Source organism: Xyrauchen texanus, chromosome 23 (genome assembly GCF_025860055.1).
Source record: "Xyrauchen texanus isolate HMW12.3.18 chromosome 23, RBS_HiC_50CHRs, whole genome shotgun sequence".
In the NCBI taxonomy this organism is placed as follows: Eukaryota; Metazoa; Chordata; class Actinopteri; order Cypriniformes; family Catostomidae; genus Xyrauchen; species Xyrauchen texanus.
Genome location: NC_068298.1, coordinates 6,107,303 through 6,134,517, shown reverse-complemented (window position 1 = coordinate 6,134,517; position 27,215 = coordinate 6,107,303). Strand labels below are relative to the sequence as shown.

General features: G+C 38.1%; 1 protein-coding gene across 2 annotated transcripts in view; it reads right to left on the bottom strand.

The window, feature by feature from the left end:
- LOC127662999 (neuroligin-3-like) overlaps positions 1–27,215 on the bottom strand; it is a 214,344-nt gene that overhangs the window by 15,579 nt on the left and 171,550 nt on the right. For both annotated transcript variants that reach the window (XM_052154373.1, XM_052154374.1), the window contains one exon: positions 6,254–7,043. In XM_052154373.1, coding sequence (XP_052010333.1) covers positions 6,254–7,043 — 790 coding nt within the window. The remainder of the gene's footprint in view (positions 1–6,253; positions 7,044–27,215) is intronic.

Sequence of the window (27,215 nt, the reverse complement as noted above, 5' to 3'; positions counted from 1 at the left end):
AAGCCAGATGGCTCTGCATAAAAACAAAAAACATTTTCTAATTGAGTATTTTTGTCTTATTTTCCTGTAAAAATATCAAGACATTCTTGATACAAGATCCATTTACTTAACATCAGATTTTTTGGCTTTTTATCAATGAATTCTAAAATTTTTTTTTTAAATGTTGTCTATGCTTATAACAAGAAAAATAATATGCCAATGGGTAAGGAGAAAAAATTAATTTAAAAGTTAAAAACTTTTTTTGCAGTTCTGACCATTTAAATCAGCTGAAGACCAACTTGGCCAGGCTGGGAGATCAGCTAGACCACTTAAAACCAGATAAGACCAACAAACCAACTTAGTTTTTCAACATAGACAGCAACTTATAGTGCTCCTTGAGGATAGCGCACAAGATACCCTTACAAGTGATCCCAATAGAGTATCATGCTGCTAAGCTAATAATAGTAATAATAGGACTTTATTAAGCAAACATAGCACAATCACAAATATTAGGTACAAATGCAGCCTACAAAGGCAGCTCACTAGATTTTGTAACAGAGAATTGATTATTGATTAGTCATGTTTTATTCTCAGTGTGGAGGAGTTGCACAATCTCCCATGAAGTCATGAAAAATTGTTTCAAACAGAAATATCTGAATTCATCTCAGCAGGGCTCAGCATTCTGAGTGGCTTGTGTTCTTGTTACAAGAAAGTATGAGGTGAGACTAAGAGAAAATGGGCAGACAAAAGCAAAAGCACAACAGTATTGTGCTCAGCACTCCCTCTAGCTCAGCACAGCATGGTCTGTTTGACTGGAGGCTGAATGACACAGAAGAAGAATCGAAAGGAAACAGCCCCTTGCCCATCAATTGTTAACAGGACGGTCTCTATAGAAATGCAGACAGCGGTATTTGAGGCCCATTTGTAGCCTGAACAAAGGTGATATGCACCAACAATTCAGTTATCAAGTGTGTAAAAGGTTCTTGGATGCTTTTGTGTCACAGAAGACCACTAGCCATTGGGTCCCACTTGAGAAATTAATTTGGATGCTAAGGCATGCCACTGTGAAATAAATGGGTTTACTTTAATACAACATTTATTTTATTTAATTTATTGAATGTAGAACTGCTCAGACGTGGTTTTCAACACTAACTTAGAGTGACCCAAATAGGCTCCACATATTTACTCTCTATTTACTATATTTATCTATTGGCCTGTATCTGTGGGGTTCATTTTCAGGCCTGGCACTAAGGGAACATTTGTTACTTTGTCACTTCACTTACCCTAGTCTTTTGTCAAACATGGCTTTCCACCCAGATTTCACAGTAAATGGTTGTTTTCATGCTCTATTCCTACTGCAGGGACTTGTAAGCAGAAAAACACGACTGCTTGTAAGCACCATGAAGCGGAAAGAAGAATTTCATTGTGGGGAATGATACATGCTGTTGACATTAAGCGGCAAAAGCTCAACATAATGTATACGTATATCCAGCTCTAGGCTCCATATTTACATGTATCTGACTCTGGTACAAATGTAGAATTTAGAAAGATGCCAAGAAGTGCAATCTAGAACACGTTGTGAAGCTGAGTGCATATTTGTGGCTGTTCTTCAGAATGCACTAAGACAAAACCGGAGAGTTTGCTAGCTTAATGGATAGTTCTCCTACAAATGAAAGTTCTGTTCCAAACCCAGACACAAAAGGACAATTTTAAAGGATCGCTCATCTCTCTTTGCCATGCAATTGCAATGAATGGGAACTAGAGCTTTGAAGCTTCAAAAAGGATGCATTGCAATATTTCTATATTGCAATTCTTTTGAAGACATATGGTAGCTTTGTGTGAGGAATAGACCCTATAGCTATAGATAACACATTAGAGAAGTTGCAAATCATGAATAAATCATTATTTTGAGTCAGATAGGTTCACTGAATTATTTAAAACATAATAACACATTCATTTTTATAAAAAAACAAAATTAGTTTTGTTCACTAATAAGGCATTGCTACTTCTGTAATTAACTCATAAATGCACAAAGGAGAGTTAGAGTGGATTTTTCAAAATTGTAAGTGAACAACTTAAATTTGGCCTGTTCCTTATACAAATTAATCGTACTGTACAACTTGGCTTAGTAGAGGTTGACCGATAGTGGATTTTGCAGATACGATAACCGATTAATTGGCTGATTGGTTTTAAAATTGATTTATATGAATGTAACCAAATTCCCATTAAAACCCAGAAAAACTACGACTTTGTGCATAACGCTGGACATGATATATGTGCTGACAGGGCAGGTTTCCATATAGAGTCAATTTTCCTTGCATGTTTTTGCTTAAATTTAAGACGCTTGATTATCTAATCAAAATAACAAACTATGCATTGAAGTGAGGATAAAAATATGGATGAATATTTTCAATGATTTAAGTGATTATCAGTGTTTGTTTTATTTCACCTAAAGAAGACGCTGTTATACTGTAGAACCAAGCCATTCTAACTGTAGAATCTTCCAGAGCAGAAATAGGGTAATAATAATAATAACTAGATAGGTACATTTCCTGAAGAAAATGTGAGTGGTGCTTGCCGTGGCAAAACTCGTCAAACAGCATGTTATAACTTGAAAAGAGCAAAAATTATGGTCATAAATAAATCAACACAGAAGTCTGTACGATTTTCTGGTGCAGAAATATGTGATTTGTTACTTGGTTGCTAGGGTAAGCCCATGTGGTTGCTATGCAGTTACCAAGGTAATACAATACATGGCTCCTTTCCATCCTGAGTGAAATAAGTCAACCCGGAAGTCTGTAGTGTTTTCTGGTGCAGAGATATGTGATTTGTTGCTCGGTTGCTAGGGTAACCCCATCTGGTTGCTAGGCAGTTACCATAGTGATACTAATGAAGTCTCCTTGCCATCCTGGTTGAAATAAATCAACCCAGAAGTCTGTACGATTTTCTGGTTCAGAAATAAGTGATTTGTTACTCAGTTGCTAGGGCACTCTGTTTAGTTGCTAGGGAGTGGCTTGGCAGCTGCCAATCATGAAACTGCAAAGGCTGCTTGTCAGTATGAATGATATAAACCAACTCCCATGCCTCTGTGACATTCAGAATGGAAGATATCCCTCTATGGATTTTGGTTGCTAAGGTGCTCGACAATGGTTGCTAGGGAGGGGCTAGGAAGTGTTGAGGTGATTCGTGATTGGCTGTTTGCTGTCCCGAGTCGAACGAGACCACCCTTGTGTTTCTATGACACTTCTATCCGGAGATATCCCTTTGATCTGTTTCAATAGAAGTCTATGGGACTTGTTGCTAAGGTGCTCTAAATGGTTGCTAGGGCGTGGCTTGATAGCTTCACAATGATCCTGAGAGACTGATTGGTCATCTGAGTAAAATGAGCCCACCCCCTCGTCTCTATGACACTGTGATCCAGAGCTATGTTCAATACAAAATCCCTATGCCATTTCATTTCATGGGCCGTCCTACACCATTATAAGTCATTTGGGGCATTTTTGGGCAGCTCCTGCCCCCCAGGGGTGCAACTTTTACCCCATATTGAGGTATGCTCTTACAGAGCCTGCCAGCCTCTTCAAATGTGGCAAATCACACGTTTCTGTAAAATCCTCGATCGGAGCTGTGACGCGTCAAAGTTTGTCGCAATGTTAAGTCTATGGGATTTTTCGGCCGCTTTTTTGCCCCTGGGGCAAATACCATACCCCCGATCGCTTATAAAAGTCATAGCACACGTGTCATCAATAGGCCGTTCGATTTGACACCTCATTCGTGGGTCTACGCCAAACGGTGCGGGACGAGTTAGGTGCCGAAGTTTTGTACGGAGATATAAAAATAAAAATAATAAGTATGTGAGATTACAATAGTGATGCTTTGAAAGCACCACTAATAAGTATGGTGAATAACAATAGTGATGCCTTGCCTTTGGCAAGCACCACTAATAAGTATGGTGAATAACAATAGTGATGCCTTGCCTTTGGCAAGCACCACTAATAATAATAACAATTATCGGCAACTATTGGCATACATTTTTTGCAGATAACCGATAATTCCAAAAAGCAACTATCGTCACCGATTAATAAGTAAAACCGATATAACAATCTACCTACTCAGAAGACTTACTTGAATATACTGTATAGCATGAGTCATGTAGAACACCTTAATTCAACTTTTATGGAGCTTTTGCATCTTTTTTTAAAGCTTAAATAGCTCTAATTCCCATTCATTGTAAATGCATGGAAAAGAGTACCCAGTACGTTGCTTTAAAATGTATCCTTTCGTGATACTTGGAGAAAAAAAGTCATACAGGTGTGGAACGGCATGACAGAATTGACATTTTTCAGTGAGATACTCCTCTAAGATGCAAGTCATGATTTGTGCATTTGTGAGATTGTGAAGTTCATTTTCTTGACAGCTAATCCGTTGCACTTTACTAGCCGACTGCTAAGCAGTATCAAGTATAATCCACGTCTTACAATAGAGTCAAACAACTGAAGCAACTATACAGGCCTGTAATATCAAAAACTCACAATCACGTCACTACTGTCTCAATCTGATTCCATAATGTCAGTCAAATGGAAAAGCATTAGCGGAGTGACTGCAAGACTATATAGTATTTTTCATATGATAAATACTTTTACATAATAGTATTTCTGAGGGGAAGCTTTTCAAATGGCAGAGAGGATGCAGAGGTCACAACGTTCCTCTGTAGGAGATTATTTTATGGACAAATGACTAAGGCTATATCTTTGAATATTGGTTGCAAAGGAAGTTTATTCATTTGAGAGTGTCTTCATTGCTTACGTTTCGTACATGTTAAGCTGTCATGTGAGGTTTTGCCGGGATGTAAAATGTAAATTAAAAGACATTGGATTTTTTAAATATAATCCAACCCAGCTTTCTGTTTCAATAGGAAATACGTCAACACAGGAATAACTACATTCGTCAAACCACTTCATGGGGTCTTTTAGAGTTTAACTGAGAAAGTCTGTCTCGAGTTATTACCTTACCATAAGAGGCAAAATCAAAGTTCAATGCACAATATGCCCTCAAGATAATCTGATATTTTCTGGACAGATGTTGTTCTGAAGAATTCTGCAGAATGTTGACTTGAGCATTCAGTCTTAAAAAATAGCCTGCAGTACTCGTCCATTAGCATTTCCACTCTGTGCATCTCATTTTTGGCAACCCCTTGTGTGCACTTAACAGTTAAGGAATGATTTATAAATGTCAGGGGGTGTCATTTTTAATGTGACTGGTAAAAATGGAGAAGCAGCAGCAGTAGGGCCAATCAATTCTTCTCAGTAACAGCGCTTGTCAAATTAGATTTGTGTTGTTAGAGCTGATTACAAGCACTCCTCATACAGATCTATACTGCTTTGCGCTCTGGGCAGAATTGAGCAGGAAAGGGAGGTGGATGAAGGTCGGAGGTGTTGCTGGGGATGCGGTCACCTGCGGCGGCACTGATCAACTGAAGAGAGGGGTTTTGATTGATATTGCTTAGGGCTAGAAATACAATAAGTTCCACTGATAATCCTCTCTGAACACGCTCCCATTCATAAAGTAGGCACTAAACAATAGACAATACCGCAGGCAATCATAAATAGCCATGCTAAGTGGTATATGAGGTACTGTGTTATGCATGTTCAACAGGTGGTACACAGATATTTTCATATTCATTAAGCAGATGCTTTTATCCAAATCAATGTACGGTGCCTTAAGGTAGGCTATACATTTTAACAGCATACAAGTTCCCTGGGAATCGAATCCATGACATTGTGTCACGATTCACTGTTGTCTGGCCTGTGTTTGAGTGACCCAAAGAAAACGTTTTGGTATTTCTGACAAAAATCAAAAACAAAAATTTTTGTACATTCACATGTACTGAAGGTGCAAGGAAAACATTCTAATACATTTTAATTAATTGATGGTTACACCTCTGAACATTTTTAATGCTATTAAATATGTTTTTTTTTTTAGAAAACTTTAAACTATAAATGTTTTTCAGAAATTCATGAATGAACATGGACACAAAGATTTAATAACTGTTAGTATCCCAAGAATGGCCTTGTCAATGAATAATGTGGATATTCTATTTCTATTAATTTTGATAAAAACATTCTTATTATACTATATATTGGCCATAGTGAGCAGGGGGATACAAGTCATCCTGCAGCCAATTCATTGGTCATTGCTGACAACTATTTACCCCATTCAATGCTCCAACTGCACAGGCCCCATACATACTGTATTATTGGTAAAGGTAAGCACTTACCCAGTTTTGGCAAAGTTCGTCCAATATGTCATGACGACTGCACTGAGCATGACATCATTTTTGGAGAAGTTGCAGGGGAAGAGGTCAGTCGGGCCAACCATGGGGATACCAAAGACGTAGGGCACCTCGTCTCCGTGGGCTGCATCAGACCAGGCTGGCTTCATCAGGCTCTGGCAGTGGTGATAGAAGGCGTAGAAGTAAGTGGGGGAACCATACCGAGCGTGAAGATCTGCCGTTACCACAGAGGGCTCCACCCACTGATGATCGGTAAAGAGTGCCACCAGAGTCTTACGCCGTGTCTCTGGGTTATCTCTATCCGCCCAGTCCGTGTACATGAACTTAATGGTCTCACGGAGTGTATCCTTCCCCTCTGGGTACCCATATAAACTATCCACGAAGTCTGAGACTGAGAAGTCAAAATCATTGCCCGAGACCCCATCTTCAGAGTCCACAACGTTCTCCACGAAGCGCAGACCCTCGCCCTGGTTGACACCCAGCATAATGTCGTAGTTGAGAAACTCGCCCTGCTCCATGAGGATCTCAGGGTCATCAGGAATGACATCGCCATCAATGACTGGCCCAAAGGCAACGTGGTATCTCGCCGGCTGGATGTCTTGTTCCACTAATTCTCGTGCACTTTTCTTTCTCAGGCAATCCACCATGTCTAGCGTGTCCAGCACATTACAGCCAACTTTTTCTGCCAGCAGCCTTGTGTACTTCACCGGCTGGTAGTTGACGGCCCAGCTGGACAAAGCCGATCCACTCTGGATTATGGCACGATGAAACAGTCCTGCAGCAATAGGAAAAAAAAATAGTTTTAAGGCTCAACACCAAGATGCAATGATTACAGAAGTCACATTTAAAACATGGACAGGACTGTTTTTATTCAACACGCCATTTACATTTATGTGTTTGGCAAATAAGATACTTTAATGACCAGCATAATCCATTCAGGTCTAAATATTTTACAGAGAGTTTGTTTGCATTGATCTCGGATAATAATTTCTGCCAATGCAAATGTAGAATCCAGACTATGATTAAACCAATTCATTACACAAACATGGGCACAGATTGCCATGGGGCTGAAAAATGCACCATAATTTCATCCCCTTCACTGCTACGTTCATGTTCACGGCTATGATCTACACCCACATTTGTGTCAAGACCAGATGCATATCTGAATGTGCAGAGATGGAAGTTTTAATATTTGTATGTGAGCAGTCAAACCCTCTGACAGACATTCTGCTGTCTAAACCGCAGATCTCTGATAAGAAGTTGCAAAAGCAATCTAATTCTTGTACTACACTTACACGCCTACTCCATCTCCACCAAAAACCAAGGGTGCACGGCAATGAGAAGGAAGCATACGAACCACTCACTTCCTTGAAGCGAGAACCGTTTTGGCTGCACTCCTACACTAATGGCCGCTCAATATTACTATTACTATACCACCACTCTGTAGTGAAAGCAATCACAGCTAGTGGCTCTGTATGCAATATTTCACACAATACTGGAGGGACTCTAGAAATACCCAGGTGAGCCTAGATGTACATGCTCCTGTTAAATTATTATAAATGCATTGGAAATTATGTAAGAAACTAGGGTGCTGCACATCTGAGGGACCAGTATCACATATAGGAATGGGAATTAACAATTCTTTTAGTACTTTTGAGGAAGAATGTTTTTCACAATGTGTATTTTTAACTACACACTGTCATATCAACAACCATCAGGTACAGTAACTACTCAGATTTATGCTTCCCAAGCCTTAAGAACACAAAACCCAGTAACATTTCTTGATTCAGTTCTTGGGGTTCAAGTTTCTGATTCACTGAAAAGAACCAGCTCATGAGTGATGTTTGTTCCAGAGGTAACGATGCATATTTTGAAGTGTAGATAAAAACAAAAAGACGGATAAGAGCTATTAGTTCGGGAGGTGGTGCTAAATATTTGTGGTGTAGATTCAAAAGGTCCGACTCAAAAGGGTAATTCACTCGGGAATTGGGCTACACTGATTGCACCATATACATAAAAGTACTGACTCGTAAGATTAATTTGTTTGGAAACCGGGCTACTTTGCTTGCGCTATGTTTTGTGCTTCTGACTGAAATAGTAGTCTTGCGAGTGCTGCTAATCAGTAGGGCAGGAAACACAGTCACAGTATTTTAGTATGGTGTTACCTATGCTATAATTGATAAACAATTCACGTTAGAAAACCGAAAGTCATGAAAATCATTTGGTTTCATAATCATTAAAAAGAAAACAACTCAGAACAGGTTTCCAGTTTCCCAACCCTAATTGCCTAACCCAAAAAAGTTATTTTTTACTTTTGTGCTTGTACTAGAGCTGTGTTCTGCTTCCTGCCTCAACATCCTCCAGGCACTTTCTTACCTAACTACACAATTGATCCATAGCCCGCCTTTTCTTTGTAGGCTCAGTGCACACTCAGGAAATTTACCCACTACTTAGCTCTACTCATTTCCCCAAAGATAACTTTCCAGAGGCCAGGCGATGAAGAGAAATCGAGGCAGTTCAAATATCCAGAGCTCTCACCTTGCAGATGGGCAGAGTGTGATATTTCCAATCTAACTAACCTGCGTAACCTTTCATTTTCGCAATTGCTCCTCTGTTGAGAAGGTTCGGGAAAATGGCTGGTAGTGTGCTGTCAGACGCAGTGCTGGTATACAGTTAACACGTCTGACAAATGTGTATACTGTATATGTGTTTGTCACAGAGAAAGGGTAAAAATAGCACAACTCTTTTTGCTTTTTGGGACACTCCACCGCAAGAGCTTGGGACAGGCCTGTGGCCAGACTCCCAGGGAGAGAGAGAGCAGATGTCAAGGATATCGACTCTCTCTCCGAAGCATTCACAGGGTGTCTCAAGGATGAAAGATGCCCACCTGGGGATCGGAAGGCAAGACTCTATCTTATTCCTTCCTCTAGCTCTAATGGTCAAGCTTTCAGCTCTCAGTGCACTGCGGATAACACACAGTATTAGGCCAGAAAAATACTCTACCCAAGTACAAGAATGCTTGGCCAATACATTGCAAGTGCTAAAATTCTGGCAAACCTCTATTTTTGTGTTCCACAGAGGAAGAAATTTGTGCAGATTTGGAACAACCTTTAACACACATTTGCATGTTACTGTGGTGGTAACAAGCTTCAGTCCTCGAGGGGACAATAGAGTTACCTTCAAATATCTGTGACATTAAAGTGGAACTAACTTTAACCAAGAGCTCAACAAGATTCTTCAAACTGTTGCTCCACCATGGCAGTGGTTGACATAACTGACAGTAATACCCACTATAGCACCTCGCTAATGCAATGTGTACTTACTAGGGTTGTAGTGGTTCAAAGATCTATATCTGCTTGAATGGGGAAGAACAAAATCTCCAAAATGGTTGGTCAGGATTACAATCAATTTACATACTTAAAATTATGATATGACAATATGATAACTATGGTATAATAATTTTTGCTTTAGCTCAGATGAAGGAAAAACAAAATGCTATTTTTCCAGCTAATGCACTTGCATGTTCTTGAAGTAACTGACAACTGGCAATATTTGTATGATTGGCTCTTTTACTTGTAAGGCAGGACTCTGCATCGGCCAAATTGGGTGTTCTCCTGTTCATTTTAATACACATGTTCTGACAAAATAGTCCAAATAATCTCTGCTGATTCAGAGGATTAACGCAATTATGTTTTTCCAATATCCCTAACCCAAGATCAAAATGATCAACTGCTACCCCTCCTAGAGCTTTCAATCTAGATCCTCCAAACTTGGTACAGACTTTCAAACTGTTCTGACTTGGGATGCTATGACTTTCTAACTGATCTGCATTACAAATTTAATAAAGCGGACAATCAGAAATGAGAAAAATACCATAGACTTACATTGATCGAACATTCAATCGGGCCAAGACTTTTCAAAGTCTGTCTGTGTAGTAAATAATTACTCTTCAAAATAGACAGCTTACAAATTGTACACTTTTAAAGGGGTCATGACATGGGTTTTTTTATTGTATTATTATGTTCCCTTAGGTGCAATTATAGTATTAATATATTTTTTTTAAGAAAAACTTTTAAAATCTAGTGATTTATGACCTTTTCCCACCCTGTTTCTCATCCTCTGATTCAAACAGTCTGTTTTGGGGCGTTTTCCATTTAAGACTTCAGTGTTAACGCCCACTGTTATGATTGGCTAACGTCAGTGCCTATGTATCAATTATTGACGCCCCCAGCCAGAACAATATGCAAGTAAACTAAGTAAAAACACTGTGATTATTCATAATGAATGAAATTGCGCTTTAAAAAGTAGTTTAAAGTTTAAAATAGATTACTTACAGTTTGCGTCGTCGTTGTTCCCAGAATAGTCGGCACGGACTTATCTTTGAGCAACAGTTTTCTGGCAAAGCCAGCATCATATTGAGATTTGTTCTCAAAACAGTCATCCTTAAAATGTACAGAACAAAGCGCTTAAGTTAACACTGCCGTGACTGGGACGTCCGCAAAAAATAAACTGCATCCATTTTTCCCTGACGTCTGGATCTTTCGGCAGCTTATTCAGAGGTTTTGTTTGACCACAGCCAGGAACAGCACATCTGTGTGGCATCGTAATTTTCCTGTGCACAAGTAGTCTCTGTCAGAGCTCGCTGTCCATCGACTGAACACTTGTGAGGCGCACGGCGATACTGAAATGAGCGTAGTTGTCTTGCGCTTAAAGCGTAGTTATCTTGTGCTGGAGGCGGTCATATGCAAACGCTGGTACGTCACTTCTAACCGACACGTCACTTCTAACCATGAATCCAGAACGAGCTGTATTTTGAGATTGATTAAATAAATGATTCGTTTAGAATGGGGAGGACGTCTTAAAATATTAAACTTGCAGGATGTTTTAATGATACAAAGACCTCTTATATACCAAAAGATCAAGGCAAATTTGGTTTCTCATGTCATGACCCCTTTAATATTCATAGTTTCAGAGACTTCCTTAGACATGACAAGAACTACACAAACATTTACTGAACCATGGGTGGCAAACACTGAATATTCTTTTTACACAAACTGTTTCATCGCTAGTACTTCCATTGCATTATTGTGCTCTGATCTATTTCAGAAGGCAATGATGAATTAAATCACCTTGAATAACTACAAGTGTCTGCAACATACAAGTGTGAGTATTTTTTCTGGCCTTACCCTACCAGTCCTTACATAACAGCTTTGCAAACTAGTTCATTTGATGACTGCATTGCACAAATGTTGCAATTTTGTGCAATTGCTGAACTTGATATTGTCCAGGATTTTTGCCTATTGTTGCTTTTCACGAGCACAACACTTGACAGAAGTGTCCGGGGTAAAGATCAAGTAAGATCAATGAGAATCAGTTCAAACCTTCTGATATTTTTTCCATTTAAAGCTAGAGAACTTGATAAAAAATACAGCATAAAATATGATAAATGTGTGTTGTATAATATGATAAATTATTGGCTCCTGAGGGCATGATATCATTGAAAATTCAAGAATTGTCACTTTTCCTACTCTGTGTTCCCCTTCTGTCACTTACTCGATGTTTTGTGGATGAAGTGACACTAGGGGTCACTCTTGGGAGCCCCAAAACACAAATTGGCGAGTTGAATTTGCATGCCACTAACGTGGACATACGGGTATAAAAGGAGCTCGAATGCAACAACTCACTCTTCCTCTAAAAACTATATTTCCTTCTAAAAGTGTGGCACCTATGAAAGCATATTTTTCAAGTTGCCTTTTCGTTTGTGTATTATTCCTGGTTGCGGTCACGACCTCTCCACTTCTGATGGCCACGATCGCTGTCTCACATGTCTGGGCGCTACCAACGCGGGGACATCGTTCGTGGATGGTTCATTTTTTTTTATTTCATTTGCGGACCTCAATGTGAGCTTCTCCACCGAAAACCCCACAGACCTCCCATTCCCCCAGCACGCTCATATGCTCATCTCAGGGTGGGTTCGCGATCTCATTCGGGACTTGTGAGCAGTCAATAGCAGCATCGGAGAGTGGGCTCATCCTGTCTGATGCGGAGGACTTGGCTGGGATGGCTGCCAACCATGCTTGAGCGTCGGGCTGGAGTGGAATCCTCCGCCCCCCCCGACCCCTAGTGTCACTTCATCGACACAACATCCCGTTCCCTCCATCAGGGAATGGAGGTTACAACAGTAACCGAGACGTTTTGTCAATGTTAATAATTTTGCATTTGTTTGGGTTTATGCATTATATGGTAATATTAACAATTTTCAAAATGTAATTTTAAGTACATTTTTGTTGATGTTGGTACTGTGTTAGGTTACCATTTGATGTCAAATGTAAAATCTGGATCATGAAGCAAAACTGCCATTTAACTCCAGAAAGTAGAAAGTTTGTTGTAGATCTACTGCTAAACACATTTGCAAACAGATTTCAATGCATCTAATTAGATTTCCCTGGTGTTTTCAATGACCAAGCACAGGGGTCTGCAAACTACAGCACTCGTGCCAGCATTGGCATGCAGAGGGGAAATCACTAGTATGCCAGCAAGGGCAAGAGACGAGTAGACAATTTTATTTATATAAATTTTGCACCAGAACTCCAATCTACATCTTGATGTAATCATTCCTCATGATCATACAGCATATTTTCATGAACTGAATGGGAGGATAAACAAAAAGTTATCACCAGCCTCAGTGCTTCACTTTCAGATAATCGCGTGAGTAAACGTGCCCGCTTTGCTTCGGTAAGGCTCCACGGATGACAGACTATATTTCGTGTTTCATTTGTTTATTGCTTTCAGAAAATGTCATGCAATAAGGAAAACACCACTACTAATCCTAGAGATTTCCAACTCAGCATACAGGTACACCCTCCATAAACCATGGTCACTCTCAAAATTACATTAAACGATTAAAAGAGAAAATATAAACCCATTTAGTGGGGTTCAAAAATATGCATCTATTCAAAATATAAATTTAACCTGGTAATAAATTTTTAGGATTTATCAGATGCGATTCACCAAAAAGGGCTAAATAGTTGATCGGCTTGTGATGTGATTGGCTTGTTGATCGGCTTGTGATTGTCTTGTCACACTCCCATTCAGCTGATGAAAACAGGCTGCGTGATCAAGAGGAAAGATTACACAATGATGTAGATTGGAATGCAGGTCAGATGAGAAAAACCTCATATAAATAAATAAAATGGCCTGCTCCTCTCTTGCTGTTGCTTGCGTGCTAGTGATTACCCCTCTGCGTGATTTTTGAAAAATGGATGACATAATACTCCATGTGAAAAAGGTAGCCAACCCCTGATCTAGCATGTTAGCATTATCTGTCAAATGTGTGAGCTCTGTACAGGCGGCTGATAAAGGCAGTTCTTTCTAACTACGCTTAACATCAGTGCAGACCACCTGAACTACAATCAGTCAGCGAGAGGCATCGGTGGCATATTGAGGTCATGGTGAATTATGACAGGAGTTGGGCAGTAATCACTCATTTGGCCTCGCTAAAACACAGCTGATTTGCTGTTCTTTTCGACCTCAGCTGCCACCGCTCTCAAGATGCTGGTGAAATAGCTGCACTGAACATGATTATGTTGGTACGAACTGGGGATAATTTACTCCAGGTACAATCCAGTGGCCAGTGACCTTGTGATGTGACAAATGCCTGGTCAATTCGAAGCTATTTTAGAGGCTATGATAACAACCAACCCTTTAAAAATCATGACTGTACTTATGAGACAGGTCATTCAGAATTCAATATCTTTTGAGCATGAACAAAATGAAGGTGAGGGAATTATAAAGGTATTCTCTAAGCTAAAAGTTTCATAGTATGCATGTCATAATGATTTTTTGTTAAATACGGATATGAATAAACCCCTAAGTTTTAAACTTGGGCACATAATTTATCCTGCATTTTTTTGTGCTGAATACATTAATGACACCTCAATTTTAGTGACTTGTTCAGGAGACGTGTGCTATTTATTTTCTAAGGGATCAGAAGATTTTCGCCTGGCCTGACAATAAAATGGGCAAAAAAATCCTATAGATATACACCCTAAATCACCCTAGCAACCACATAACATTGCACTCAGAAACCTTTAACAAACACTGAGCAATGCCCTGGCAACCCCTCACACTTTCCTCAAAATGATGTAAATTTGTTTTTGAAGCTTAACATTTCTGCATATGTACAGATTTTGCGAGGCAGACTTTTGCTTGTAAAAATATTGGTGTCAATGTTAAATATGTGCCAAAATACATATTTGCGATATCATTTTAAGGTACTATTACATCAAACATCTGTTTGTACACACAACTTAGTTTATAGTGAATGTATATTGTGAATCTTTATATCCATTCATATAACCATCCATTTATATCTATCCAAATATCATCCATACATCTGTATATCCATTTATCATCAATCAATCTTACTTTCAATCCATCCATATATCATTTATGAATCCATCAATCCATATATATATTCATCCATCATCCATCCATATACCCATTGATCGATCATCCATGTACCTACCATCCATCCATCCATCCATCCATCCATCCATCCATCCATCCATCCATCCATCTATCTATCTATCTATCTATCTATCTATCTATCTATCTATCTATCTATCTATCTATCTATCTATCTATCTATCTATCCATCCATATACCCATTGATCGATCATCCATTCATCCATCCATCCATATACCATCCATTCATCCATGCACCATCCATGTACAATCCATGTACCATCCATATACCATCTATCTATCTATCTATCTATCTATCTATCTATCTATCTATCTATCTATCTATCTATCTATCTATCTATCTATCTATCTATCTATCTATCTATCTATCTATCTATCCATATACCCATTGATCGATCATCCATGTACCATCCATCCATCCATCCATCCATCCATCCATCCATCCATCCATCCATCCATCCATCCATCCATCTATCTATCTATCTATCTATCTATCTATCTATCTATCTATCTATCTATCTATCTATCTATCTATCTATCTATCTTCCATCCATCCTAATACCCATTGATCGATCATCCATCCATCCATCCATCCATCCATCCATCCATCCATCCATCCATCCAAAAGTGGGCTGGACTATTGCTCTATCAAAACTGCAGGGGCTCTCGCCATTAGCCCAAGTCTTATCTCCAGTGGTCGTCATACACACACACTGATTAAGTCTTTTAGTCCTTTGTTGCTCTGTGCTCATTCTCTTGTGCACATCTCTCTGGAGCTGCCATAAAACGGGGGATCCCTCCCCGGGACAGTCTTTGGTTCTGCCCATCATGTCATTAGCACCCCCTTCACTTTTTTCGTTGTCCCACTCCAACTCTTCAACGGAATTTACATAACATCAGCCTACATAACAGAGCCATACTCATCAACACTACAGTCTATTGTCACCACCGCACACCAGAAAGACGTGGGCAATCCTACAAGTGCTAATTCCTCTTTAAATCGCACTCATTTCTATGACTCAGATATGTCTGTCTCCATAGCTAAACCACAGGCTAACAACGCGAGCAAGGTAGCAGCTGACGTTCTGCAGAGTTCATTTTCTGAGCCAGTCAACTGATGCCTAAAATGCAACAAATTGCCTCCAGGGTTCAGGCGATTTCTGAAATACCATAATGTCCTTGTTTTCCTCATGATAGCAAGACACTATAGATTAGGCTGGCTGGCTGCAAATCAATTCCATTGCAATCATAAGGGCCAAATAGCATTTTACTCTTTTTTCAGCATTGGCAGTGCTATTGAATATTACAATCTCATTGGGGATCTGGGCGACAGGGAGCATGTGAAATGAGTTGGGAGATTATGCAGCTTCTGATGCAACGTGTTTTCAGCAGACTGCATCATAAACAATTGAAGAGGACATCAGATGCTTCAAACGGGTCACTAAACACTTGCTACTGCCATATCAACTACACGAATGTGCCAGTGATATCTGCTCAGAGTGCACTACCTGTTACACGTCTCACATCAGAGAGAGAAAACAATACAAACACAGATTGGCCCATGTGTTTTCCACCAAATGTAATTAGAGACAACATCCAGAGGAACCCAAAGGAGGTTGCTCTTACATATCTTCAGATACTTAATAGAGTTCTCAGTTACGCATCAACTTTGTCTCTGCTTTTTCTCCTAAAATAGAATAAAAATAGGCACAAATGAGACAATTGTTGACATACAGTAAGTTTATGTGGATAGCATAGCTAATTTAGTCTTGGAAAAATATCATTATAAACGTTTAAGTTCATAATATTGAAATATCTGACTATTGATTGTAGAAATTTGGTGTTTTGGCAAATATAAGCACAGACTGAGATGTTGAGATCTCTTCTGAAAAGTTAGATTACACATACAAGACTACTGGAGTCTTTTTCTCAGGAGAATAATCTTAATTGTGGTGAGTTGTGTGTGGATGCTGCAGAGAAGAGTGTGATGCCTCCACATCTCTGCGGTAATGTGCTCAACAAGCCACGGGATAAGATGCGTGGATTGACGGTCTCAGACGCGGAGGCAGCTGAGATTAGTCCTCCCCCCACCCGGATTGAGGCGAGTCACTACGCCACCACGAGGGCTTAGAGCACATTGGCAATTGGGCATTCCAAATTGGGGAGAAAATAAAATAAATAAATAAAAAATTATATTATGGAAACAGGTCAAATAAATAACTACAAAATCCGAAACTGGCATTTTTGTGTGTGGTCAGCGCCTCTTCTTTGAGTTGAGCGAATGTCCCGATCTAAGGGGGAGAGATTGAAACTGCACCCGCCTGATGCACACTCTGTCACGGGGATGCTTGTCCCTTGAGTGCGCACGCTTAATGCAGCTATATTACAATGTTATGGCTCGCAATTTATTGAATTAGAATTAGGGCTGTCGATTTAACGCGTTCATTCGGTGCGATTAATTTTACAAAAAATTATGCGTAAAAAAATGTATGCAATTAATCGCAATGCACCCCGGACCAAAATAAGGAAGATTCCTGAGAAATGCAAACTTGTAGTACCACCTGTTTACTCCAGAGGGCAGTATGTGAGACTTCAGCTGTGTGGCAACGCACAGTTTATACAGTGAACAAAACACTTCAGTAGACAGAACAACACAAACATGCGTTACGTTCTTGCATTCAAAACACCTGAAGGAGCGCAAATGCGAACTAAGGGATCTCAAGATGTGTTTAAAGATTGAGTATTAAACTATATTTAACTTAACACGGTGACCTAAATTTATGTTTATGACGCAACGCACCCGAGATGCTACACAAGCATCCGTCTGACGCAGGGTGTGGCTGGATTGAGATGGTGCAAAATTTGGAAATTACCCCATAAATATTTAATCACTGAATAAAATCAAAGAAATTTCCTTCAAACTTATTTATAAGTACTACCCCACTAATTACTTTCTTGTAGATAGATTTAATTGTGATGTTGATATATTCTGTACATTTTGTGGTCTGCAGGCGGAAACATTTTTTCATTTATTTTGGAGTTGTCCCTACTCGACTTGTTTTTGGTCTGATTTCTGCAAGATTGTTAGAGATCATATTATTCCCAGCTTTCAACTTTGTTTTGAAAATGTTTTATTCAGTTTTTTAGCTATGACATGTCTCTTCATAAGGAATATTATTTGATTAATGTTCTGCTTTTGTTGGCAAAGTTTAGTATTCATAAATGTAAGTATGGTGGTTATAAACCATTCGTTTTCATTCAGAGGTTCAGCAATACCTAAGAACAATTTCCAATTTGAGTAACAAGAAAGCTGTAAAGTGTATTGAAATATGTAAACTATTTGATATGTTTATTTAAACTGTTTATTTATTTATTTTCCTTTTTGTTGTTGTTTGTTTTAATATAACTCTTGGCTCTAGATGTAAAAGTTTTGTAAGTATTAATAAAAAAAATAATGTCTGACACAGGTGTACATTGACAAGTCCTGAAACAAGCCCTCATAATAAATCTCAACTGATTGACAAATTCACTTGTGTAATGTATTGCTGTGAACTGTGTGTCAATGACTGACTTATGATCAATAATATGGTAGTAATCAATACATTATATTCTAAAGCCGCTTTCTGTATTGTCTTATCAATGATGAACTCTTCTGCAACAAGCTGCTACAAGAATGTAATGCATTTTAATTATCTGAATATTTTTTTATTATATACTTTTTTAAATATTTAAAGATAACTATGTATAATTATATATTGATATAAATATGTATAATTATTATATACTGAATTATTGTTATATATGGGGCTTTCTCAGCAAATATTTGTATATGCGATTAAATGCGATTAATCACGATTAATTAATCGGAACACTGTGTAATTAATTAGATTAAAAAATGTAAGCGATTGACAGCCCTAATTATAATATATGTGTCACTGGGCATTTTTTTATCATGATAAATATTGTCAATATGCAGCTCTATTAATTGGAGAGAGTTTTTAGTGAGTTAAAGATGGATTGAAGTGAAGAGAAAGGTGAGAGTGTTGACGTCTTCACCCCATTATACACGGCAACAAAATACGTTTTTGATTTGTTTTTGTTTGGGCTTGTTTTCCAATATACATTTTCTTTAGCAACTTTACAGCAGTAGAAAAAAATGGTTTTCTGAGAATGTTGAATATAATATTAAAAATGCAAATATTTTTAAATATCTAAAAATCCTTTAAAAAAGATGCATTCACCTGAGAAGCAGCATAAGATATTTAGACTTGCTTTTAGAGAACATATCTTGAATATAAGTCTTTAGTCTTTACTGCACAAAAATACACTTATATACAAAATACACTTATATTTAAGATCCATTCTCTTAAAGCAAGACTAAATATCTTATACATTGATTCTCAAGTAAATGTATCTTGTTTTAAGGATTTTTAGACAATTTTATATGGAAAACAAGACAAAAACACTTGATAACAATAGGATTTTTTGCACTAAATTAAACATAATTTTTTTTTCCACCTTTAATTCAGTGAATGACATTTAGAGGTATTTTTATAAGATGATTTTGATTTTAAAAGATGATTTTTGTCCTGAAAGCACTTTTAATACAACCTTTAAGTTGGGGCACAAGCTGAATAATCGGATAAGAGCTAATGATTAATCGTTGCAATAACCGCAGAATAGTCGAACAATTGTTCTAATAATCATTAGATTAATTGATTATCAAAATAACCATTAGTTGCAGCCATGCTAAGAATTATTCTATATCCTAAGAAAAACTTTCTATATCCATTGATTTGGGTGGCTGTGGCTCAGGTGGTAGAGCGGGTTGGCCACTAATCGCAGGGTTGGTGGTTCAATTCCCAGCCCACATGAATCCACATGCCGAAGTATCCTTGGGCAAGACACTGAACCCTAAGTTGCTCCCAATGGCAGCTCTGCCGCCATTGGTGTATGAATGTGTGCGAGAATGGGTGAATGAGTCACAGTGTAAAGCGCTTTGAATCCCGCTAAGGTTAAAAAGGAGCTATATAAGTGCAGACCATTGATTAATCATTTACAGTGAGACTAGAAACATATATTGAAAAGTTAAACAGTCCATTTTGATTTAATGTTGACTTTAAGCAAAAGTCTCCATTTGCTCTCAATTTAATCCTATTGTTGCCTTTGAGAAATAATTAAGACATACTGTAAAAAATATCTTATTTGTGATTTTTTTTTTCTTTTGAGATAGCATGTATGAATATTAGTCAATACAAATCTTGAAACTGCTATGTTTCCACCTTTATAACATCATTACGGCATAGGTTTTAATGCTACATGGTCTATGTTGTCACTGATTTGGCCACAGGCTTTGCGTACAAAAATTACACAGCATAAAGGGCATAAGCAAAGATGTTTTCTTCAAATTCTTGCAAATGAGCAAAGAAATGCCTCAAATGCCTTGTGTAAAAACCACAAAAATGCACGTCTTTGTTAATTCGTTAGTCACGTCGCATATTCCTTAACACCGTAAACTGTAAATTTTTTCTTTTAAAATTCAAATAAGATTTGCAGATTATGAGTGCAGCGCACTACCCACAATTCCTCTGTGGTTCATCTTAAAATAGACCTTGATTTTAATTGCTTTCAGGGTAGTGCATGCAGAGGCCATTTGAAGTAACGGCACGTTTGTTAGTGCTTTCCCGCCGCAGCTGTGAGGGTCGTTGAGAGCTCTTCTGTATGCACAGAGAGAGACAGAGATAGAAAAAAGTGGAGCAACCACCCTGGGGCTGAGGAAAGAGAGAGACAGAAAGAGAGTGCGGTGTCCAGATAAGAAGTGATTCATGAAAGTGCGCGAGGTCTGGCTAAGAATAACCTGATCTACAGGGTTCAGCTTGTGGAATCGATAAGTATTGCCAATCGTGTGTGATACCTGCCGCTAATCACACCATGACATCGGCGGTCAATAGCGTGGCCTCCTCGGCCACCTGGTGAGACCCCTTCACATTCATATGCAGCAGTGTTTTAATCACCTGTCCATTTAATCTTATTTCTTCCCCCTCACTTATTCTCCATCTGTTGTTCTCGAACGGGTCGGTCTGCTTCCTCTCTATCTCTTGTTTTCACACCCTTATCTGAAGCATTTCCCTTTCAAATCACCTGTTTTCAGCCACTTTAAAACTTCCAGCCAGGTATCATATATTACTATACCTACATTTGTACAAAATAATTTTTATGTGGCTCATTGCACCCATCACAACAGTTTCCTAGTGAAAGGAACACTAGAGGCACTACAACAACAATGACGAGTGTAATGGCAGATTATCAGTTAAGAAATACTTTTCACTCTGTTTGCTGACACAATGCTATCTTATGGTGTCTAAACACATTTACTATGGTTATAGCTACTAAAAAAATTTTTACTCTGACTTATAAAGTGCAAAAAGAGCATTTGTTGAAACCAAGTTGCCAAAACAACTCATTCTCTACTTCCTCCACATTGTGACATCACACTGTGGTAGACATTTGCATCTGACCGCTTCCACAACAACGCCAACTTTACCTTATCACTTCTGTAGCCCCGCCCAGTAGCGGTGAGCATTGAGATGGCAAGGAGAGGGAGCAGGTCAGTCAAGAGCAGAGAGCCAATCAGAACAGTGAACATTTACTGTCAAGTCTTAAAGGAGAAGCAGCACCAAAACCAGAGTTTCTGACAGAGGGTCAATTTGAGGGTGGGAAATTATCATGTTTTACAAATATATGACTGTTTATTGTGCAAAAAACTGTACTAATGTTACAATTGAAACTCAAGGAACATATTAGAATAATAAAAAAAAGTTGTGATGTCGTGTTGTCATGACCCCTTTAATGCTAGAGATTTCAAGCATCACTAGCATCACCAGATGGAACTGTAAAAATAATGATCAAATAATAAATATTAAATCAAATAAAGAATTATCAAATTAAAAATCAATTAACAGATTTTCCAAACATTCCCCCAGTCTAGCAAATAGTTCTGTCGCAAACAAACAAAACTTATAGTTACTTACAGTATAGATGTCTCAAAATAGACTATGCACTTAGCCATGTAGTGTAAGCATTTTCAAAGTGTAGGCTAGTATCTCCCCAAATAGAACTCCACGGTTACTACACGGAAGTGTTTGCCATTTAATAGCTGATGAAAGATTGACGTTTCAAGCACATGTGATGTGTTGCCGCTAGCTTTAGCGTGTTAGCAACCTCAGTTCAGCACTTATATCTTAAACAACGTACATATTCACACAGATTTGGGTGAAAGCATTCAACTCACATTTGCGAGGTGCTGTATCAACTGAAGTTTTAATAGCTGCTACATTCTTTATTATTTGTCGGACCAGCAGTGCAGGCAGGTAACTCCGCCCCTTCCGCTAAGTACGGCAAGCCATGTGCTCTGTATTGACGGTTGAAAAAGTCCATCATCTGTGTACTTAAAGTACACTTTTTTTGTTGCATTTCCATTGTTAACATACTACACGCACTACGTACACTACAAAATGGTGTAGAATAGTGCAGAAGTGTGTGGTTTGGGAGGCACCTTTACTCTAAATTGACTAAATAGAACTAGTAACATTTTCAATTAAGTTTTTCAATTAAGCTGTTCAGGGACTTAATGACATTTATTGGATAAGAAACATTACAATATGATTTTCTGGTAATGCTATACAAATAAACATGACTAAAAACCAGTAAACACTGAATGAAATCTTAAAGCGCTTTTCCATCATTAGGCCGAACGGTTCTGAGCCCGGTGACTTAAAATTTTAGTGTGGCATTTCCACTTGAAAACAGTTCGGCTATTCCGCTACTTGTTGGAGAAATATTTGTTACTGAAAAAGCTATTTTATTTTGAAAAACGCTACTGTCACACGTAAATGTAGGTAAGTTAGTACACTACTAACGTCTCTACTTATAGTTAGTTACTGTCCAACACTGTAACTCATGTGGTGTCTCTGCGTATCTCACTCTGGTTTGACAGGCTTACATAAGGCAATAATAGACAGACTCCAGTGTGTGATACTGCTCAGTGTTTCAGTCCAGTCCAGACCACAGCGTCTGTGCTGCAATAATAACAGCAGAACTGCACTGCCACCAGACGCTACACTATTGACACGCTCACACGGGTTCTGGAAAGATGGTGGTAATTAATTTTCATTGGGTTATCACTGCTTATCTCAGAGTTATATCTGTGTAAGCCTCTCCTCTAATCTCATTGCATCACTTCTTAGGGTTGTATGTAGTTGGTGTGTTTTTAAATGCCTCCACTTTTGAGGAGTGTTAAATTCATTCCATTATTAAAGAGATAGTTCACCCAAAAAGGAATATTCTCACATTATTTGTTCACCCTCATGCCATCCCAGATATGTATGACTTACTTTCTTCTGCAAAGTACAAAGATTTTTAGAAGAATATTTCATCTCTGTAGGCCGATTCAATGCAAGTGAATGGTGGCGAGAACTTTGAAGCTCCAAAAAGGACACAAAGGCAGCATAAATGTAATCCACTCCAGTGGTAAAATCCACGTCTTCTGAAGAAATATTTACATTTACACTTATGCATTTGGCAGAGGCTTTTATCCAAAGCGACTTATAGTGCATTTATTACAGGGACAATCGCCCTGGAGCAACCTGGAGTTAAGTGCCTTGCTCAAGGACACAATGGTGGTGGCTGTGGGGATCAAACCAGCGACCTTCTGATTAACAGTTATGTGCTTTAGCCCACTACGCCACCACCATATATGATAGGTATGGGAGTAAAAAAGATCAATATTCAAGTCCTTTTTTTTATATATATATATATATTTATAAATTCTCCTCTCTGCATCGTGTGTGTCGATATGAAGAATGTGAATCGGCAAAAAGAAAAAAAGCCTCTACGTCCTTTTTTGGACCTTCAAAGATCTGGTCACCATTCACTTGCATTGTATGGACCTATAGAGCTGTGATATTCTTCTTAAAACCTTTGTTTGTGTTCTGCAGAAGAAAGAAAGTCATACACATCTGGGATGGCAGGAGGGTGAGAAAAATGAAGAGAACATTTTTGGATCAACTAAACATTTAAGAAGAAATATTTTTTGTTTACTTTTGCTGATGGAGGGAATTATTTTAATGTTATAAATTTGTATTCAGTTTATTTTCTTTTTATGCATTTACAAGTTGTTACATTTACTTAAATAAGGAATATTACATTATTTAAATTATTTATTAAAATGTATTACAATTTGAAATACAAATATTTTCGAGTATGCATACTAACTTCTAAATATGAGCTGAATTAATTGCATTAAATTGTGGATCAGAAGAATAAAACTTGAAAGATTGAGAAATATCAATATAACTGACACAACTAGACTCTACACAACAAAACCAATGAGGACTCCTTTCTATTTTTGGCCAACATCTCAAAATAGATGAACAAGTCTTGCAGATGAGGCTGTGAGAGGAGGAACACATCAGTGGAAATGTAGTACACAAAGCATGAATCATATTTTTCATGTAATAGTGGAAGAGGGAGTTTACATTTGCAAACAAACACAGGCATTCAGCGATGAAGCAGTAAAGGATAGAATAGCTCAAGATTGGACAGAAGCCTGAGTCTGACAGACGGATGATTGACAGACTCACAGTTTAAACTATGGACAGCTTGACGGATGGAGTAGTTCAGTCTGTGACAGACAAATGATTGGAGATAAACAAACACATTGCTTTTGAAATAAGAGTTTGATATAAATGAACTCTTCGCCCATTGTACAAAGGGGCCTCAGTTTGTTCCTGGAAGGCAGCAGATGCCCTAACACCACCCCCATCCTAATCCTAACCAAATGGAGCCTGTAAAGCTGAGTACCCTCCCATGAACAAACTGAGGCACTTTTCTCCCATCACGACTCAGAAATCTTCATTTTGTCTTTATCAACACTCCAGTATCATGATTTAAGGCATTATTTTTTTTTATATAAAGTATTACCTTATAATACTATAAGTATTATAGGCTTTCAAATGTGTCCCACACAATGCAGGCATCTGAAAAATAGCTCAAATTCAAGCTCACACACACACTCACATCATATGTCAAACACTTCTTCAGGCTGATCTGTGCCCACTTATGCGCTGTGCAAATGCAGTGAAATACCTTTGGGCAATTACTGTGATATGTGCCCCCTTTCTCTCCTCCTCTTCCTCTCTCTACTCTCCCTCCCTCTCTCTCTCTCTCTCTCTCTCTCTCTTCACACCAATCCCCCTCTTTCCCTGACTGTTCTTCCTCATTAGGCACCTCATGCAGAGTATTCAGCATTCACAACAATCTCCACCATCACAACACAAAATAGCAACATGTTTCTTTCTAGAAAGAGAGATACAGAAGATAGCAAATAACAAACATTCAAACAGCTCCCTGAACATCATGCAAAACAGCTGTCAAACACCCATTTTCTTGAACACACTAAAAATAGAAAAAATATGCACTTACTGTAAATAATCTGTCAATGTGAAGTCTATTCTGACTTTGCAGTATGCCTGAGCGACATATTGAACATTTGCTAAATATTTGCGATGATTTAAAAGCTGTTATTTCATTATGTCATTAGACTAGTTTTGCAATACTTCCTTGTTTTGTAATTCATTAGTATGAGTGTTAAATTGTGTTTTAATAGCAACTCCAATTGACACAGTGTAATCAATAAAACACGGTGTTAGAGTTGGTAAGTTCATTCATTTGAGTGAATCAGTTCACACTGGGAAGAAACTCTGATTTAATTATTGTTTGTTTAATCAAACAAAAATATTGGTGGAAGTCTCAGTGTGGCATTTTCATAGGCTTTATTAAAGTGTTTTGGTAAAAATACATGATGGTACTTTGAAAATGTTGCTGTTTATTTTATTGCATTTTTAAATTGATAAAAACGAATGATTACATATTCTTCCTTGTGTTCATTTAGTGAAAAACAGTGTGGATTTTAATTTAAAAGTGTTTTAGTTCTTGCATAAAACTTTTTGCATCTCTGATTGAAAAACTAAATCACCATTGCAAATACTAAAATTCCTTTTATCTTCAAAAGGATGAACCATATTGATATTTTAAATTTGCTGACAATTTAAAATGATTGTTTCCTACATACAAATCTGGCCTTGTTTTGCAACTTGTTAATATGAGAGTATTAAATCATGTTTCAATAGCGTCTCTTATTGCAGCAACAGTAAGTAGGAAAAATGCTGTTAGAGTTTGTAAGTTTGATTCATTTCAGTGAATCAGTTCATATTGTCTGTTTAAATGAATTGATTCAACGATCTGTTTGCGTCATCGTGTGTTTTAGTAAAAAATATACGTAGGTACTTTGCAAATATTGCTGTTTATCTCAATGTATTTTATGTTGATGCATATAAATTAAAATATTAAATAATACCATTCTTGTGTTAATTTTGTGAACAGGATTTTTCCTGTATTTTTAGTTGTTACATTAAACAACTATATTAAACATTTTGAATCGCTGATTGAACAACAACATCACCCTTTCAAGCCATTTCAGACCAAATATATATATATATTCTTTTTTTAAATTTTTTAATTTTTATTAATTTGGTATGCCCAATTCCCAATGTGCTCCAAGTCCTCGTGGTGGCATAGTGTCTCGCCTCAATCTGGGTGGTGGAGAACGAATCTCAGTTGCCTCCGCGTCTGAGACCGTCAGTCCACGTATCTTATCACGTGTCTCGTTGAGCGCGTTACCGCGGAGACATAGCCCGTGTGGAGGCTTCACACTTTTCTCTGCGGCATCCACGCACAACTCACCACATGCCCCACCGAGAGCGAGAACCACATTATAGCGACCACAAGGAGGGTACCCCTTGTGACTCTACCCTCCTTAGCAACCGGGCCAATTTGGTTGCTTAGAAGACCTGGCTCGAGTCACTCAGCACGTCCTGGATTCAGACTCGTGACTCCTGGGGTGGTAGTCAGCATCAATGCTCGCTGAGCTACCCAGGCCACCCTCAGACCAAATATTTAAATATTGTTTTACATATCGAATATCGTCAAAAGGATGAGAAGTATTTATATGAATTTTAGGTGTTTTAAAACGAATTAGAGACCAATCTTGCCTTGTTTCACTCGTGAATATGAGAGAATTAAATCATATTTTAAAAGTCTTGTATTTCAATATTAGTAATCAGCAAAACTTTGTTAGAGTTGGAATTTTTTTTTTAGTTCTTATATTATGAATTTTGAATCTCCGATTGAAAAACAAAATACCCCTTTCAACCCATTTCAGAGCAAATATTAAAATATTGTTTTATATATTGAAACATCTTCAAAATGGATGAAAAATAGCAATATATACATATATTTTTTGGCTATATCAACTTTACGGTGATGTCTGGTCAGATTGTGCCAGGTAAATGTTTGACTTGAGGGCACAAACATCATTCGCCTTATGAGACACGGTTACCAT